At 40.6% G+C, this 20,035-nt stretch overlaps 1 protein-coding gene across 2 annotated transcripts; it reads right to left on the bottom strand.

The window, feature by feature from the left end:
* Positions 1-1,256: 1,256 nt before the first annotated feature.
* LOC117406602 (fibroblast growth factor 9) lies at positions 1,257-18,291 on the bottom strand. Of its 2 annotated transcripts, XM_034010751.3 has the most exons (4): positions 17,619-18,291; positions 17,098-17,361; positions 11,485-11,588; positions 1,257-2,949 (listed from the first exon to the last, which is right to left on the bottom strand). In XM_034010751.3, exons 1-4 carry the CDS (start codon positions 17,626-17,628, stop codon positions 2,704-2,706), a joined length of 624 nt encoding a protein of 207 aa, XP_033866642.1. In that variant the 5' UTR covers positions 17,629-18,291; the 3' UTR covers positions 1,257-2,703. The 2 variants fall into 2 exon arrangements, with proteins under 2 accessions (XP_033866642.1, XP_058883943.1); XM_059027960.1 differs by having other exon boundaries at positions 17,098-18,291.
* Between the last annotated feature and the right edge of the window lie 1,744 nt (positions 18,292-20,035).

The raw sequence follows: 20,035 nt of genomic DNA, 5'->3' as shown, positions 1-20,035 counted from the left end.
AAAAGAGGATTAGATTCTGTGCTTTTAAATTAGACCCCCCCCCCCCCCTCTTCTCCCCCCACAGTATAGAGATTGTTGATCATCACTGACATGTAGTCTTACAAGAGTAGAAACCAACTGAATGACAGATACTGTGCTTCTATGAAGAATATGATGGGCTGGATGGCTGGTTCTTATGCTCTTAGATAAAAGAGGATACTTATGCTAAGGATTTAAAACATGTCATCGCTGTAACAACTTTGTAGCAGGTTGGTTTACCACACACAGTAGTTTGTTTCTTCTCTGTACCAACCTGAGATATATTAAGAGGTAGGTATAAAACAAAGATTTGGACCTGGGTTTTCATACAAGAATCCAGACCATCAAACTGAACCCCGACCAATTATTAAACTTCATAGCAAGACCGAGCCCCTTCCAAAATGACTGTGATATTAAACTTCATAGCAAGACCGAACCCCTTCCAAAACGACTGTGATATTAAACTTCATAGCAAGACAGAACCACTTCCAAAACGACTGTGATATTAAACTTCATAGCAAGACTGATCTGTGTTTCATATCCACACTACATTTAAAAGCATTTATCACATCATTGTATCTTACGCATGTGGGTTATGCAGAATTGCTGAAGCTCAATTAGAAAGTCTGTTTTAAGGAGCCTATTTTCCTTCCCCACTCCCTTGTTGACGTTGCTTATATCCATGGGGTGCAGGTCCATCAAATGAACCCCTAAGCTATGCTGCCTCATAGCAAGATTGACTCCCATAGACATTACTTATTTAAATAATGTCCAAAGCAAATGTGATGGTGGCTCCCTCATATACGTTACCTCTATTGCACAGTTATGGCCACACGTTTTGCATCACCTAGAATTTTAGGATTGAGACATAATAAAAATAAAGAAACCAATATGAACATAATTTAGATCTTTTATTTAACATCATGTAATCAAAGAAACTACAAAATGATATCGCAAAAGTCTACTGGAAGCCATAATAGTAGTACAGTATTTCACGTTAGATTTCGAAATGTCACATTTTTCAATTTGTCCGTTTTTCTTAAAGCACATGGAAAACTACAAAACGGTATGTATTTCGATATGTTAATGTAACATTATTCAGCAGGTTTCATGCGACTTTATGAAGCAAAATGAGATAATTCTATAGGATGATGCAAAACCTTTGGCCATGGCTGTATATATGAACCCCTTTTATCTGTGACAGGCATAAATGATGAAAGACACGGAGTAAAGAAATGGTAAGACCCAGCTTTATCTTTAATCCTCTGGGGGAAAGCCATGTAACAAGCAGTCAGCAGAGTGAATTCTCAAGTGTCATGAGTGGTGAGCATATTATTACAATAATATGGGCAAAAAACAGATTGTCACCTTCAGTACAAGGGTCCCTAGAGTTTCTCGTGTGGGTGTGCGTCTTTGATTTCTTCCTTGCATGCACATACAGATTGTCACCTTCAGTACAAGGGTCCCTAGAGTTTCTCGTGTGGGTGCGTGTCTTTGATTTCTTCCTTGCATGCACATACAGATTGTCACCTTCAGTACAAGGGTCCCTAGAGTTTCTCGTGTGGGTGCGTGTCTTTGTTTTCTTCCTTGCATGCACATACAGATTGTCACCTTCAGTACAAGGGTCCCTAGAGTTTCTCGTGTGGGTGTGCGTCTTTGTTTTCTTCCTTGCATGGACATACAGATTGTCACCTTCAGTACAAGGGTCCCTAGAGTGGGTGGGTGCGTGTCTTTGATTTCTTCCTTGCATGGACATATAGATTGTCACCTTCAGTACAAGGGTCCCTAGAGTTTCTCGTGTGGGTGTGCGTCTTTGTTTTCTTCCTTGCATGGACATACAGTAACACAGGCTTCTAGTGTCCTCTGGCATCCAAAATGCTTACAGAACCTCAAGCTTTCCAGAAATGCCTTGATCTTGGTCTATACATATTTCATTAAAAATAAACTCTATATAATAAATAAATATATAAAATAAATATAATGTTGCCTTTGAAAGTTTTCTATAAATAAATGTAAGTTTGTTATTTTTTCTCGTTTTTTTCTTTTCTTTTTCTAAGAGGTCTTTGCTTTACGCTCCACGGTGAGCCATTATTAACTGAATGGCTCTTGCTTTATCTTTATTCTTTTAAGACTGCATCCTACATGCCAATATAATTACAGCATAGGTTTCAGTGGGCCACCAGCCCTGCATCCGGATGAATCAAAAGTTATGGCAGCTATGCTGATACAAGATGAAGTAGAACTGATAAAAAACAAAAATTTACAGCATATGCCCATCTCCCAGCATGCACCAGTCCCCTTCTCTCTCTCTCTCTCTCTCTCTCTCTCTCTCTCTCTCTCTCTCTCTCTATCTCTTTTTCTTCCTCTTTCTCTCATAACAAAATCAAGCAGGTGGGCGAGTTTGGTTCTCCTCTAACAGGACAGTCCGTTTGTTTAAGTGCAGAACAAATCCAGCATGTCTCTTGTAATCCTCCCTCGTACATTATGCATGCGAAAAAAGTTTGGCAACAGTGGAGCGGATGTGATGACGCAGCTAATCAATAGGAACCCAATAGGAACCCAATAGGAACCCAATAGGAACCCACCGCATGGAATCTCTATAGTGGTTTTGTTTGGTTTCTGGTTTGTTGTTGTTGTTGTTGTTTCTTCTTCTTTTTTTTCTCTAAACAGAAGGACCTCCTGTTATCAGCTTTGGTTTATAATATCTTTATATAGTTCAGGGACTTTGTCTGGGTCCACAGGCCTTGGTAAAAAATGTGTAAATCTTTGATGGCGTTTAGTCCTAGTCCCCTCTCTTGGAGTCCCGTCTTTATTTAGCCCCACGTAATACCGGCGTCCTGTGTCTGCGTGTTTGAACAGGTTCGAGGAGTAGGTGTTGTACCAGTTCTCTTCAAACTGCTCCCGGAATACACACTCCGGCGTGAGCTTTTCCTGCAAAAAAATAATAAAATAAAATGAATAAATAAATATACATATTATTTTTCTCAAATTCATAAGAGGAGTTATGAACGAGAGGAGGGCATTCGGCCCATTAATACTAGTCTGGTTCCTAGTAGCTGATTGATCTCAAAACTTTGTCAAGTCAGGGCTTAAATAACCCCAATGATTCAGCATCAACAGCATGACTAGGTAACCCATTCTATATCCTCGCCACTCTGTGTGTGAAGAAGTGTCTCCTTCAGCAACATGACTAGGTAACCCATTCCATCCCCTCACAACTCCCTCTGTGAAGAACTGTCTCCTATGGAACCCATTCCATCCCCCCACCACTCTGTGTGTGAAGAACTGTCTCCTTCAGCAACATGACTAGGTAGCCCATTCCATCCCCTCACCACTCTCTGTGTGAAGGACTGTCTTCTTCAGCAACATGACTAGGTAGCCCATTCCATCCCCTCACCACTCTCTGTGTGAAGAACTGTCTCCTTCAGCAACATGACTAGGTAACCCATTCCATCCCCTCACCACTCTCTGTGTGAAGAACTGTCTTCTTCAGCAACATGACTAGGTAGCCCATTCCATCCCCTCACTACTCTCTGTGTGAAGAACTGTCTCCTTCAGCAACATGACTAGGTAACCCATTCCGTCCCCTCACCACTCTCTGTGTGAAGAAGTGACTCCTTCAGCAACATGACTTGGTAACCCATTCCATCCCCTCACCACTCTCTGTGTGAAGAAGTGACTCCTTCAGCAACATGCCTAGGTAACCCATTCCATCCCCTCACCACTCTCTGTGTGAAGAACTGTCTCCTTCAGCAACATGACTAGGTAACCCATTCCATCCCCTCACCACTCTCTGTGTGAAGAACTGTCTCCTTCAACAACATGCCTAGGTAACCCATTCCATCCCCTCACCACTCTCTGTGTGAAGAACTGTCTCCCACCCCCTGTCCCGTTATGTCAACAGTTTGTCAACATTCACAGGATTTGTCCTGCATTTGTGAAAGTGTGATCAAACTATATGTATTTGTGTGTGTATGTGTGCATACGTATCACCGTTCATGCATTGCTGTGTATACGTAGAACCCTATGGTTTGTTTTCTCGTATTCTCATTTTTTCACACAATAATAAAATCAAATCAAATAATAACCCTATGAACTGGAATACACTGTAGTAAGGTTCCCTGTGGAGCAGGGGGTTATGGGAGAGCTTTATTTGTCTTGTTTTGTGTTTGATAGAAAGAAACAAAAAGAATGGAACATTATAAATGAACACAATTGATACTGATCCACAGAAGAGTGTGTAAAAACAAATGCAGGATGTTTTTAATACGCACAGGTAACTGAATGTGTACATGACTGTATGGGAGAAGAAGAATACTGCCTATGGCTTCACTCGCAGCTACAAACTGCACTGGGGAGAAATGTGATTGCCTGACTCTGCAGAAGTATTTCTGAACGCATGCACAAGCAAAATGACACAGCAGGTCACTTGAGGGGCTTGCAGTGTGAATAAACAGAGCAGTGTGAAGATGAGGAAGAAGAAAGATAGCAGAACGCACTTAAAAAAGAGGGGGGCGTAGTTAGAAACCCCATCAATACAATAATAATATCACCTCTATCACCTCTATCTGTCTTATGTATGTTGTTCTTTTTTGTATTTATTGTGTTGTTTGTGTTGTAATAGTTTTATTGTCTGACAGGACCCCCTTGTAAATGAGGCATCGGTCTCAATGGGTAGATCTTCTGTATAAATAAATAAATACATTGTAACAGTTTACCCATGCTTTTCCCATGTGTATACTATGCATTTATCAGAGTTTACCCTGGTTTGCCATGTTTACTAATGTGCTTTACCATAGCTTGCTATTCTTTACAATGCTTATCTATGCTGATCCATGATTTCAGTATGCTATATCACATTTTGCAATGCTTTTACTTTGATAAACTCTTATAAGGTAGTATACTGTAGCTGTATAAAACGTTTACCACACTACACCATGGTGAAAGCACAGAAAAGTGTAGTGAAGCACAGCGATGCACAGTGAGAGCCTGGTCAAGCACAAACAGGCATTGCAAAGCATTGCCAGAACCACAGTGTAAGCTATGGGATACGTACGTATGTGGTAAGTTTTTATAATGGTCATCCTTGGGTAACTGCCCACAGCATTGTAGGGGGAATGGTCTAGTGTCCATGCCTGAGTATAATGGAACCTGGTGGAATCTATACCTGCATGTAAATCAATGTTACACTGCACTGACACATTATACAGAATGGATGTGCCAGGCAGAAATGTTCCTGTAAACGATGACTGTAAAGACATGCAGCGAGAGGAAGGATTTATTGCACGTCTGCAGTCCTTTACAACTGCAAACACTAGGCATGTGATTACAGGCATTCAGTAATCAGAATGCTCCTTTCCTTTCTGGAAATGCCATTTAAAGAAACACAACATGCCTGTTATATTGCTTTGAGTCAGCCCAGTTACGACAACTCGTAACTGGGCACAATGTCAATTCATTACAAAATGTCAATTCATTACAAACTTGGACTATTGTAGGCTTTGGCAGAAGCCACTGCAAGACAATGATTTGTGTGCATTATTATTATTATTATTATTATTATTATTATTATTATTATTATTATTATTATTATTATTATTATTATTATTATTATTTCCAATGTAGGATCTATACAGTGTAAATCGTCTGTTGCAGGTGTCTACAAAATCACAGAACACTTCTGGATACCATTCTGCTTGTGAGAGGTCTTGCTCATTAAAATATGTCACTTATTTTTAAAGTGGAGACGATTATCTATTCAGAGATAAGTAAGAGGAGAAATAGGCAATACAATCCCCAGCCCGTCTTGCTGTAAATCATTTGTTGTTTCCATACTTTGTGCCAGTACTATGTGTGTGTGTGTGTGTGTGTGTGTGTGTGTGTGTGTGTGTGTGTGTGTGTGTGTGTGCATGTGCGTGTGCGTGTGCGTGTGTGTGTATATATATATACACTGTTGGTATATTTAAAGAGAAGCAGTTTGATGAATTTAAAACAATACTTGCAGCACAACTTTATCTTCAAGGACAGCGTTGAGGATCCAGGAGCTCTCATTTACAAAGACTGCAGCATTACATCACTGGATATGAGGATGACTAAGCATCCAGAGAAGCAACATTAACAGAAAGCTTCAGCACTTGAAAAGCCAGTCCCCAGCTTTCAGTGGCTTCTTTACACTTCCCTTCACCACTGCAGAGCTGGTTTTCACTATGTTTAAATGAACGCGTAGACTCTTCTAACCTGTGCATGGCTTTTTGCAATGATCTGAAATCTCTATAATAATCTCTATAATAAAACACCTTTATAATGGTGGGGAAGCAGCGTGTGCTAGTTGAAGATTGTGAATATTAATAGATCTATGATCAAATTCACTTGTGATTTACCGTGTCAGCAAACACCCTCCTACAGTAGTTAGCTGTCGTGTCACATGTCCTTGCCTTTATTTGTTTCTGTTATTGTGATCTATGTGTGTACTGTATGTGTCTAGCAACATACACAAAGCAGGGACAATTTTAATTATAAAATAAAGATCATTGATTTAATGCAACAGAAAACCCATCCACTGTCATTTTGGTGGCCGCCCTGTTTGCAGTGCTTAGCGCCTACGCACGAGAGGGACTGTATACATGTCAATGGAAACAAGTGGTCTTCAGGTCTTTCTATACGCTGGTACCCACTTGGCTGTTGTAAGGACTATGATAAAAAGAACTATGCAATTCCATTGTGTTTCCATTGAAACTGCAATACGATGCAGAGAGTCCATTTATACCATTCCATGCTGGGACCAGTTGGCCACCAGAGAACCCCCTATAACACGAGTTAGACCAGGTGCCTACAACACTGACATTGTATGAAAAAAAAAAGGTCATGGATTTGTTTTAAAAAAAAAAAATTCTGTTTAACATTTTATCTTTCCTCCAGCGTGGCTCCATGTATCAGGAATCTCCTGTATAACAATACAAACAGGGTGCTTTAAAAATGACCCGACACAAACAGTTCAGTCCAGTACACAGCTTGGTATCCGCAGCAGGCTGTGCACACTGATGCCCCCTGGTTCGGAGGTGAAAACACATTTAAAGCCTAATGTAATGTAATTTAAAGCTTAATGTAAAGCATTTTCTTCTGTCAAACATCACTTTCTGAGTTGTTGCTCTGTTGTTGCTCTAGGATGATGTTGTTTCCGTGTTTCATGCATGAATGAACACTTCTCACAATCCCCTGGTGGGCGAGTAAGAGGGTGTGAATGCATGCCTTATACATGTGATCAACATCATTTGTTACAAAGGAACATGGAATGAATACGGGTAATTCAATCCACATGAATTAACAGGGGGCTGAATTCAACATGAATGACTTCAGAACTCCGAGGAAGTGCAGAAGATATTCATGTGGTATTCCTGTGGGATTCAGACGGAATTCATTACGAATTTGCAGCCATTACTTTAAAAAGTGTTAGCGACTTTGCTATGCTTCTAAAGGTAGTTTGTTATTCACGAAACGGCTGCTGCTGTTTTCTTTAAGAAGGATCTAGAACAGTTTGATGAACAATATCAAACTTTTCTTTTCTTCTTAAACATAGAATTTGTGGGTTTAAACTTTGCAGATCGTGATTGTGCAAATGCTTTTGATTCTGCTTGCCACCCCAAATGAATATGCTCTACAGCAGTGGATTTCAACCAGAGGTATGCTTACCAGTACTGGTACGGGACGGGCTTGCCACTGGTATGCACCCGCAGGTGTTCTTTATGACGATATGATTCCTCAACCACAACACCACTCCCTCAATCACACCATCGTAATGTATCAATCTGTGTGCCCCCCTGAATCAGAGAGACATGAGATTCCTCAACCACAATACTCCCTCAATCACACCATCATAATGTATCAATCTGTGTGCCCCCCTGAATCAGAGAGACATGAGATTCCTCAACCACAATACTCCCTCAATCCCACCATCGTAATGTATCAATCTGCACCACTGGTGCTTATGTAAAGCAGAACGAAGGTATGCACACGTATGAACTGTATATGTGGTACACTGGTGCTTATGTAAGGTCTTGTTTTTCTGTTTTTATTCCAGTGTTTCTTAGGCTTGTAAAAAGTATACAGCTTTAACAGTGTGGGTCTGCTGCAACACCCCAATGGAAGAAAATCTACAACCACGGAAAAACCTTTTGATTTTTTGTGGGAAAAATCCAAAATTAGAACTTCAAACATTTCAAGGTCACCATTAAAGGAGAGGCCAATTTAATAAATCAGAAAGATCCCACAGTGACGGTTTAGCTCAATTATCTGAAACACATTCCTGCTGAGCTGCTAACTTTAAACTCGCTGGAAAAAAAGAAAAAAATGGCAAAACCCATATGGGCATTAATTCTGCACTGGCCATACTCACAGGGCTATCTTACAAGCAGTCCCTCTTTCAGTTTACCTAGTTACAGACAGTGGTTTGTGTCTTTTCTGTCCTGAACAGGATAATACATTTTCACTGGTGCTCCGGTACTCTGTGCTAACAGAGACAGTATGTTGCTATCCAACTCCCCTGAAAGGTTTTACTGATTAGCTTTGACTCTAACTGACAGCCCCATTGAAGGGTATGGCAGGTAGGATCTACCAAATGACCTTATCAGCTATCCAGTGTACAGTATATGCTACTCCATATATAACCCTAACCCTATACAGTGTACAGTATATCCTACTCCATATATAACCCTAACCCTAACCCTATCCAGTGTACAATATATCCTACTCCATATATAACCCTAACCCTAACCCTATCCAGTGTACAATATATCCTACTCCATATATAACCCTAACCCTATACAGTGTACAGTATATCCTACTCCATATATAACCCTAACCCTAACCCTATACAGTGTACAGTATAGCCTACTCCATATATAACCCTAACCCTAACCCTATACAGTGTACAGTATATCCTACTCCATATATAACCCTAACCCTATACAGTGTACAGTATATCCTACTCCATATATAACCCTAACCCTAACACTATCCAGTGTACAGTATATCCTACTCCATATATAACCCTAACCCTAACACTATCCAGTGTACAGTATAGCCTACTCCATATATAACCCTAACCCTAACCCTATACAGTGTACAGTATATCCTACTCCATATATAACCCTAACCTTATCCAGTGTACAGTATATCCTACTCCATATATAACCCTAACCCTAACCCTATACAGTGTACAGTATAGCCTACTCCGTATATAACCCTAACCCTAACCCTATACAGTGTACAGTATATCCTACTCCATATATAACCCTAACCCTATACAGTGTACAGTATATCCTACTCCATATATAACCCTAACCCTAACACTATCCAGTGTACAGTATATCCTACTCCATATATAACCCTAACCCTAACCCTATACAGTGTACAGTATATCCTACTCCATATATAACCCTAACACTAACCTTATCCAGTGTACAGTAACCTACAGGGTTTCTCTTTTTATTTTCAATTTGTATTTTGCTTTGAACCACAAAGCCTCCATCTACTACAGCAGATATAACTTAGACTGCCCATTATAATTAACCCTACGTTTTTTTTTTTCCTTTACAAATGATGATTCCTCCTCCAGAGTAGTTTAAAAAAAAAAAAAAAAGATTTACATTACATTGAGCTCTCTCTTGGACAAGGTACAATCCCAACGTCCCAACACACACTACGGGTCTTAACCTTTCCACAGCATGCCAGCTGACAGCGAGCGAGACTGTGAGGGTGAATGATGACATGTGGCTTCTGAACCTGTCACCCAACGCATAACACCAGCTGTATGGTATGTGAACTTCAGTCCACTAGAAACAGAAGTCACGCTTTTCTCTCATTTGAGACAGACCTTTATCTGCTTTGACACTGTACAGTAGCTAGACCTCCGTAAATTGGACTAGGAAGGTCATTCCAGCTCAAGTGGACCAAAACGAGATATTTCCTCCACTTGTGACTGATAAAAAAAGACAAGGATTCCAGGGTAGGTGTCGTGGACATGCGCAAGAAGAACTGTGGAACTCATGTCCTTGTGGTGACAATGTGTGTGAAGTTTAAATAGGAAATGCCTGTTTTGAGGGTCTTTGAACTATTTTGTATCCAGACATTTGGAAGCATGCAGTACAGTAGTCTACAGTAGCTTGTCCACCCTGTATATGGTAAAAAGGGAATGGGATAATGAAGACTGGCACACAACTGCAGCATTTGTATTGCAAAGTGAGAATGCACAGTAGAGCAGGGATGGAAATAAGACTCTCATTGCATAGCAGTTTGATCCATTCCTGGTTTTACTCTGTGTTTGCAGCAAACTCTTCGTTATTTTTACCTCTGCTGCTTAGATCAACATTATTGTTCTTGTGTAAACATTCCTCAGGTAAACTTAAAGCAGGCATGCTTTGTAAGATGAAGTACTAGGTGAATGTATAGCCTTAGTGCGCAATAGATATTGTGCCTTTAAGGACTAGTGTACAGCTCTGTAGACAGACATTATGGTTTATGATGGGGGCCTACTGAAGGAGCCAACACAGATGCTCGGACAGGATAAGCAGTTCACTGAAGCTGGGATGGCTCCTATAGCTAGACTTCTGACTACAGTGTCCCTTCCAGTTTGTATGGAGTGCTTCTGACTACAGTGTCCCTTCCATTTTGTATGGAGTGCTTCTGACTACAGTGTCCCTTCCAGTTTGTATGGAGTGCTTCTGACTACAGTGTCCCTTCCAGTTTGTATGGTGTGCTTCTGACTACAGTGTCCCTTCCAGTTTGTATGGAGTGCTTCTGACTACAGTGTCCCTTCCATTTTGTATGGAGTGCTTCTGACTACAGTGTCCCTTCCAGTTTGTATGGAGTGCTTCTGACTACAGTGTCCCTTCCAGTTTGTATGGAGTGCTTCTGTATGGTGTTCTGAGTGGCTCCGGGTTCTGCTGCTCCACTATTATGATGCTTTGCTCTGTCTGCCTTTACCTGCTTTGAGCTGCTTCCAGCTTGTCTGGAGAATCCTGAGTGCCGGAACTGAGCAGCCTTCCTCATCCTTTCAAATCATGTGACAATGTGACCTTTCAACTTACTAGCCCCGCATCTACTCTCTCTCTCTCTCTCTCTCTCTCTCTCTCTCTCTCTCTCTCTCTCTCTCTCTCTCTCTCTCTCTCTCTCTCTCTCTCTCTCTCTCTCTCTCTCTCTCTCTCTCTCTCTCTCTCTCTCTCTCTCTCTCTCTCTTATACATGTAGAGTAGGTAGGTCTTTGTGTCCTTACTAGATAAAATAACCCATGCCTTATCAATCCAAATAAATAAATACAAATAAATAGGTGCCGCTATATTATGATTGAGAGCTATGTTTAAACTACAACTGTCAGAGTTTAATATACAGAGAAATGGGAGAATTGGCTAAGCCCTACTTAAGTGACTGCATGGTGAAAACAGTGAGACATGCTCTAATATTATGAACTTACCGACCCATACAGCTCTCCCTTCTCATTCATGCCGAGGTAGAGTCCGCTGTCCACACCACGAATGCTGACAAGGCCCACTGCTATACTAATGAACTCCAGTATACCTGGGGAACGAAAGGAAACGCACGTTTATGAAGTGGAATACCAACATGACCTGGAGATTACATAGATACTGTATATATATATATATATATATATATATATACACACACACCATGTCCTCGCTGGTCTTTACAGTGCTTACCTATGCTTTACCATGCTTTCACTATGCTTTATTATACTTTGCTATGCTTTTACGATGGAAAACTTCTAAAACGGAAAGCTGTATAGTAACAATCACTGTTGCATTACAGCAATAATCTGCCTCTAATTACTGTACATGCGTCATTGCAGGTTACATGACAATATATAAGATATTTGTAGATTAATGATAGCTCCACTGTGAGGGATGTTCAGTCTCTATAGATCAGGGTTGCACTGGGGGTAGTTGTGTCATTGCAGGTTACATGACAATATATAAGATATTTGTAGATTAATGATAGCTCCACTGTGAGGGATGTTCAGTCTCTATTGATCGGGGTTGCACTGGGGGTAGTTGTTGTTCTTTTACCGGTTCATGGAATTTGGCCACTGGTATTCCACTCCAGATACTCTTTAAAAATAATGCCACGGGATCTTTACTGTTCACATAGTTGACAGAACAACCTTGGAACATCTGGTCCGAAGCTTGTAACAGGACAGGGTAGACCACTGATTAGAAACAGAATCTCAGCTCTGTCCCTGCCTCTCCGTGTGACTTTGAGCCAGTCATGTAACTGCGCTCAGCTGCCAGTCTGGCTAGAAGCAGAACTCTACACAGCATTGAGGATTCACCCCGACTGGGACTGTCTGTACACCCTGACATGCACAACACCACGCCCCTGTTGTCAAGCTATGTGAATCAGGATTTAACAGCACCCAAAATCAAATGAGACAGGTTAACAAGTGAACAGGAGAGGGTGGGTGGATGGATGACACAGAAAAAGGAGTCTGTCTGCCGCATGAAGCTTTCGGAATACACAGGTTTGTATTCATAAAGCAGAAGTGTGTCAATAAATGCAGTTCTCATAAATTAATTTATTACCATGCTAATGCTATATAGATTCTCTAAAGCAAGAGCTAAAAGACTGCACCTGCAAACCTAGCATTAACTAAGGAGGTCTGATTGTTCCTTTTCCTTCGATAGAAGTCTGCTCACACAGGCGGGTCCTTACTGGCAACTATGAGAGTCTCATATGCTAAGCAGGCTGAAATGATGCATTGCAGGACTAAACTGACTCAAACATAATGTACAGGACTGGCTGCAAGTGACCATTAGCACACACAGCTGGTGTATACGGAATGTTAACAGATGTAATGCATGCACAGCACAGATACATGTTATACACTCCAGAATCCCAGAACAGTGTTCTTCAGCAGTCAGAATGCATTGTCAGCCTGTGTTACTATTGTGACCTGAAACTATCTCAGCTGCAGTATCTGATTCATGCCATCTCACCTCACAGGGGCTGCAATTTTCAGTGCTGATAGAGAGAAACGCAGCTCGCACCTTTGATTTGGTATTTTTTTAACAGCGCAACTTGTTAAAACTGGAAACGCAGTGAAATGAAGACAATAACAGCTGCATTCGTCATGCTGCAGTGCAACAGTATCAATAAAACACTTTAAACTCAATTCTGGATAACTACATTCTATTTGTAACGCAAGCCAATAACATCAATAAACTGCATCGATTGGTCAGATTAAAGGGGGGTAGCCCTCTAGAGACCAAAGCTATAAACAACACATTGTTATTTATTAATGTATGAAAAAAAGCAGAAGCTTCCAGGATGTTATCTGAACACAATCAATCTTGCTGGACGGGCTGGCCATATATTATAATGCAATGAGATTAAACAATGTTATTCTCGTCTGTAGAATGTAGCGTTTAGAGAAATATTTACAATATAGTATTTTCAGTCATGCGACACAAATTCAATTAGTACTTCAGATGTGTCATTCATCCAATTCCCCAGGCAGGCAATGTAACGCACCAGATGGGGCTGTGTGCTTGGTCAGTACCCGGTACCTGCATTCTGCAGCACTGCTGCATGAATAGTCAGAGCTCCAGCAAGCATTGGAACAGGCAGGTGGCTGAACATTTCTCAAAGAAATACATACTGTATGCATACATGGAAAACATAAGGAACTCCATACATACCAGCAATGAACCTTCTTCAGATGCTATTTATTGTTCTGGGGAAATGATTGGCATGCCTCTGGGAGTATCTGGCTTGGGATTTTCTCCAGGGTGTGTTTTTAGCTGACCTCTAGGGCACATGACTGGATCTGAGATACTGTCTGCTAATGTCATACTGTTACCACACGTTAGGGTTTTTTTTTTTTTTTTAAATACACACTTTATACCCAGTGTTTGTTTTTAAAAACGCAATCCTGTTACCTTCGAAGTTTGCCCATTCACACAGAACCCCACACACGTTTCCCCAATGCTTTCTCTTCATACTGTCAAAGCACTTTATTTTCCCATGCACAGCGTCGGAATTGCATCCAAAGAACTGTGCATGTCACTGACCTTCTTATGAGGTGACTATGAATAAACGGAACTAAGTAAAACCAACATGGGTGTATTGCTTTATTCTTCTAATTTAAGAATATAACAACCTTAGTAGGTCTCCATACTAAAAGAAAAAAAAGAAACGTAAACCTGCTGAAAAACCTAATCGTATAGAGCTATATACGAACTTTCCATTGTCAGTCTGCCAAACAGAAAGTAGAGTATTTACTGGTCATAGTGTAACCTTATTTAACCCTGCCCATTTCTGTATCCCCAATGATACAATGCTTAGCCAGCCTCACAAGACATCATTTTTCATATGCAGGACATTAAGTGTTGCCAGACAGGGTTTTGCATAATAAATGGAATCTAGTTACATAAATTCAGTAGCTTTTCTCATTTTAAAACTGATTGTGCACTACATGGTTAATGTTCAATGCATTTCAGTGTGTTTCTGTATTGTTATTCACATTCAGTGTGCTGGATCTCATTGCTGTTCTTCACATTTGTATTGCTGTGGTGTTGTCTTGCAGCTCCTGCAGTTTCAATGCCATAACCTGCCTGCAGCACTGCTGTCGCTGCTGCAACAGACACGCCTCCCCTACCCCGAGTTATTGAATTTACAATGACACTTTGGTCTGGAAAGTCAAAAGAGACGCAGCGTTAATTCTGCAGCCACTAAAGCTAAGAGCAGGAGTGTTTAAATGAAGGGCAATGCATTACACTGTAAGGACATGTGTGGTGTTAGGCTTGTTTCTGTGTGTCTCTGAACAGAACATTAAAACAATTTGCTAATAGGAGGATCAGATGAAGGAAGTTTAGAGACCCGGTGCTCTTAATAAGGAATCGTACTTTGCTTTGTGCCCCGGTGTGTGCAGTCGCAGCACTTATTTTTGCACAGGTGCTTCTCAGCTTCACTTCAGTGAACTTGTGTTTCAAAACGTCTATGTTGCATTATATGACACTGAAATTACCACTGACTCCATCCTATTCTTTACCTTGTGGTGCAATGAAACCACCTACAGTACATGTAAAGAGACCAGGAACCACTATAACCATTTAAACACTGGTCTAGTTTCTACTATAATACACAAAACGTATGGGTTATTACAGAAAAAAAGGAATGGACAATTTAATATTATACATAAACATAAATATAACTCATTAATTATATATATATATATATATATATATATATATATATATATATATATATATATATATATATAGGTTGTGCATGCTTTGGGTCTGCGTCAATATTTAACCCATGGAGGTTAATTCGGCGCATTCTAGGACCCAGCGCGTTCTAAACGCACGCCCCTCGGGTCCGGTGCAAGTGAAGCAGTGCGGCCGCCGTACACCTGCGAGTGGAGCGAGCCCGCAGCGTACTGTACACAACCTGCGAGCTCTCATCATATCAGTGCCTCCTCATCTGATCTTTGGCGTAGTGTTGTTTCCTAATTTAACCCAAACGCTGTCAGCTAAGCTGTTTCCCACGCCTCATGCCGCAGCGCACCACTGATTCTGCAGCGCAGACATACTGCCGTTGTGCACAAGGAGACACAGCGTTGGCCATCACAGTAAGAACTGCCTATTCAGAGCACTCGGGGGCTTTGCAGACACGTGGTCCTCATATCCAGGTGGGATATTTAAGGTGAGGCATACAATATGCACAGGGTTTGATCGGAGTGGTCGCAACACAAAGCGGGCAGGCGTTGCCTGTGTACAGGTGGGTCTGCCCTTATAAAGAACCTTCTATCCTCAGCGCTCACCTTCCACGGAAGGAAGAACTTGACATGTCCTAAGTAATACCTTGTTATGCGTGATATACGTGCAGTATGACCTGTGCACCGATGTAAACTCACAGGTACATGTTTCTTACTGTATGGTACATGCCCGGCGCGCGCATGCATGCCAAGCTGAGTGTTTGCAGCACAGCTATTTATTGCACGTACAATATCTACGTTGCTTTCATTACAGGCTATTCTAATAAATAAAATATCGTCTATGTGCTGTTTGCATTATTTAATGCATTGTTTAAATAAACCACAAGGTCCTGTGCTCTTATTTTCTACCTTGCAGTGATGATGAGCTACAACGGCGTTAAAAAAAAAATACAGAACACATGTCTCCTGGTCGAACATCTGGCATTTAAACATGAAGAAGAAAAACCACCATAGGACTTCTTTTTTACGACCTAGTTAAAGTGCATTCAGGTGGGTGCAGGCAGCAGCCTGCAATTAACTATATGCAGCAATAGCAGAACTACAGTAGCCGAAGAGCTCATCTTTTTGCGCCTGCTGCTGTCCAAGCGTGAATTGCCACAGCACACGAGACAACCTCCTCGTACGACATCTCTGAAACGTAATGAAACATTCATTGTTAACTTTGACTCTATCACGTCGTGCGTTCTGCCGAGTACTGCTGGATGCTAAAATTAACCACAAGGATACTCTCCAGGGACCCCGGGATGCTGGCAAAGGATTGCTTCCTATTTGAGAGATACATGCCCGTTGGGTTTAATATTCCCACTAGACACGCCTTCCCTAACAAAACAATAAAACACCTCTTTAAATAAAAAGAATTCACGTGCAGCGCATAACATCACAGCATCAAACACATTACTCATCCGAAAACTGCAAAAGTAGCCAACGTCTTAACCTACATATGTTTATAGTGTCTTGCAAAATAAATTAATAGATATAATAAAAACAAACATAATACAGTAATAGATACAAATAAAAAGCATTTGGGGGTATACACTATTAAAATAAAATGTCCAAATACAGTCAGGTGCTATACAGAGTTAATGCAATGTTAGAAATGCGTGCCGCCCCTTTTTGAACACCTTCTGCAGTTGTAGCAGAAGCACCCAAATGAGAACCCTGTCCCGTCTCATGGGTAAAATACAGTACCACTGCAGTAGAACACATTGCCGTTAACACTCGCCCCCACTCCAAAAAGAACCCCAAAACGTTTTTACTTCATCGTGTTGACACTTACAGGGTTAATATACCTACCAAATCTGCTGTGGTCTTGCCTTGTTCCCTGGATGGTACCATTGGGGAAAATCTCTAAGTGATATCCAGTCCTACAGTAGAGCTGCCTCCTTCTCAGAATCCCCTTTAAATGATCCAAGTCCGTTACTGCAGCCCCCCTGGGTAGACCCCCAGCTTCCGACTGGCCCAGGTGATCGCTTAAGAAAACCGGATTATCCGCCGGTAAAACAGGCACATTCCCAAAAGGAACCGCATCCTGAACAGCGAAATAGTTCCCAACTTCACCTAAAGGAGCCATCAGAAGATTCTGCTTTTAGAGAACAAGAATAAACAACAATAATAATGGTGTCAACCCGAGAGATCTTATTACTAGGTATCTGCACCACTCCCTCCCTGCAGCAGCAGCAGCAGCTACTGGCGAAGCGGGGCTGCCTTTAATCCATTAAACACACACATTAGGAAAAGTAAGATTTTGTTTGGGCTGGTACACAGGTTCAAGGTCAAACCACAGTTAGTGTAAGAAACCACCACTCAATACTCACACACTAGCATAATGTATAATATACTGTATATCCCGCAGGTCTTAACTGGCAAGCTCGCCAACCCGTCCGGCTGTGATCACAATACAAATCCGTAGCTCCTCCATTTGGGTTAAGGTAGGAATGACCATGCCAACTTCAAATAAAAGCCGACGTTACACGATTTTTTTTAAAGATATACAGACTACGTCAGAATTATGGATCCTTACTCCAAAAAGGCATGCGCTGTCTCTTTACACTATTGGACTGCATGCATCAGCGTGTATCCTTGATGCAAATATATGTATATATATATATATATGTAGAATATACATATGTAGAATATATAGTAGGTTGGGTATATACACATGTATACATGTATATATATATACCGCACGTTGCCTGCAGAAGAAAACATACAAATCAAATCCCCGCATGAAACTTTGATCTTCTATATGATGATATGATGAGTAGATTTATTATCCAAAAGCTTTTTTTTTTTTTTTTTTTTTTTAATGATGAGCAGAGGTGTCCAGTGGGTTTGAATGGGAGGCGCTGACCCAGCAGACAAAATAATGTAGAAGTCTTGCCTTTTTTTATTTTTGCTTGGGTGGATTGAAACAGGTGTTCCTTCTGCAGAGCTGCTTGCAAAATGTTGTACTCCAGCAGTGATCCGCAGCCCTTGACTCTCTACACATCCAGCACGCAGTGGCGCAGGGAAAGCAACTAGGGCTGGGTTTAAGGTAGTCTCCGGGGGTAGTCATGACATCCAGGCGTCTCCATGGTCCTAGCGCGCACAATGTATGTGTCTGACACAGCTAGGTGCTCCAAGCGCTTCAGCTGCAAGGTGGTAAACGCGCAAGAGATGGTACACCTGCCGGTATTTCTTTTATATGTATATATATATATATATATATATATATATATATATATATATATATATATATATATATTGTTATTATTACGTTCGGGAATCCAGAGTAAGTATTGGTCAGAGTCTTGTATTTTAGAATTTAAAACTACACAAATAATAGTGTGTGTGTCTGTGTGTGTATATATATATATATATATATATATATATATATATATATATATATATATATATATATATATATATAATATGATGTATCATTTTCATTACTGTATCGGCGGTTCCTCGCTTAAGGTGCGTCTTTCAACCTCGACAGTATGATACATCCTTTTTACGTAGCTCACTATGATTCCTTTATTGAAATAAGTAATATTATTTTTTACTTTTGTATCGAAAATAAATATTTTGTTGGTTTTTTCCCCCTAAAAAGAAAATATAATGTATTAGCAATGTTAAAATAAAAATGTTACTAATTGCGATTCTATTTAGTTAGAAAACTCTGATAAAAATGGCCCTCCTGTAATTTTAACGCAGATGCAGTCCATTGTTCTGTCTATTATAAACTGTGCTGAAAGCACCACACAGGGTGCAGGCTTACGTTTACTAGGGCGACAGTCAGCCTTCAGTCCAATCCAGAGTTACCGTTTATTACAATGTACGTATTTTTCAACAGTGAACTCCTACGAACTTTTAAATTAGTAAAGTACAAATTATTGAAACGGTAATCATCGGGGGAATCTGTAAACTCAGTGACAGTGAGATTATCTGATGCAAGTGATAGCCACACGAACACAATCTTGAACCAGATTTTTTTTTTTTTTTTTTAAACTTTCAGTAGAAGTCGCTGTAGAGTTTACCTTCTTCAAAGTGTGACGCGGATTGGGATTCCTGCGTTGTGTATTGATAATAGACCTCTTTGTTAATAACCGTTTTCAGCCATGTTCAGAAACATGCTTACACTGTTTGATATCTAAGCAGTAAGAGTTTCACCGTTAGCAGATCATTTAACCATTAAAGGGCTTTAAATAAAGTATTTGATAACAACAGAATAATCCAGAACGATGCTAAGATGTGTACTAAAGTATACAAATAAAATAAAAAAAAACCCCTTAAAAACTAAAAGCCCTTCTCATGACCATGTTTTCAATGCAGTCTTTCCACTGACTGGTAGAAACGTTGGTGATGCTTTGGGATGCAGTACAGTGTGTCATTTGTATGACCATCCAATGTAAAAATAACTGTAATTACCCTCAGCCAAGGTAACTGCAGCAAAAGCACAGCACCAGACCCAATAACAGGGCTGCTGTCCTCCAGTGCACTTCAGCCACTCTGACATTGCATTGTACTGGACCTGCCACTGGAGATAACCATCATAACATTCGGACTGCAATTCAGTCTGCAATCAAGCGTGCACAACAGCAGCACTGGGTCTAATTGCACTCTGCTGGTGTTGCGTGTGCTCATTTAGTGTTACTTGCAGTTTGAACATGTGGACATACATAGGGGGTTGGGTACCATTTGTTTGCAATGGGTTTTCTGCTAAGCTTGATACAACCTTGACTGGTTTCTT

Source organism: Acipenser ruthenus, chromosome 8 (genome assembly GCF_902713425.1).
Source record: "Acipenser ruthenus chromosome 8, fAciRut3.2 maternal haplotype, whole genome shotgun sequence".
NCBI classification, from domain to species: Eukaryota; Metazoa; Chordata; class Actinopteri; order Acipenseriformes; family Acipenseridae; genus Acipenser; species Acipenser ruthenus.
Note: the sequence above shows the minus strand (reverse complement) of the source record. Positions and strands in the feature narration are given on the sequence as shown.

Bases quoted from the DNA above. Each gene is read 5' to 3' on its own strand.
- LOC117406602 (XM_059027960.1), bottom strand. From the start codon at position 17,374: ATGGCTCCTTTAGGTGAAGTTGGGAACTATTTCGCTGTTCAGGATGCG. The intron at 11,589-17,097 runs GTAGGTATATTA...TTCGTTCCCCAG, and splicing joins GCAAGACCACAGCAGATTTG to GTATACTGGAGTTCATTAGT. The intron at 2,950-11,484 runs GTAAGTTCATAA...ATTTTTTTGCAG, and splicing joins AGGGAGAGCTGTATGGGTCG to GAAAAGCTCACGCCGGAGTG.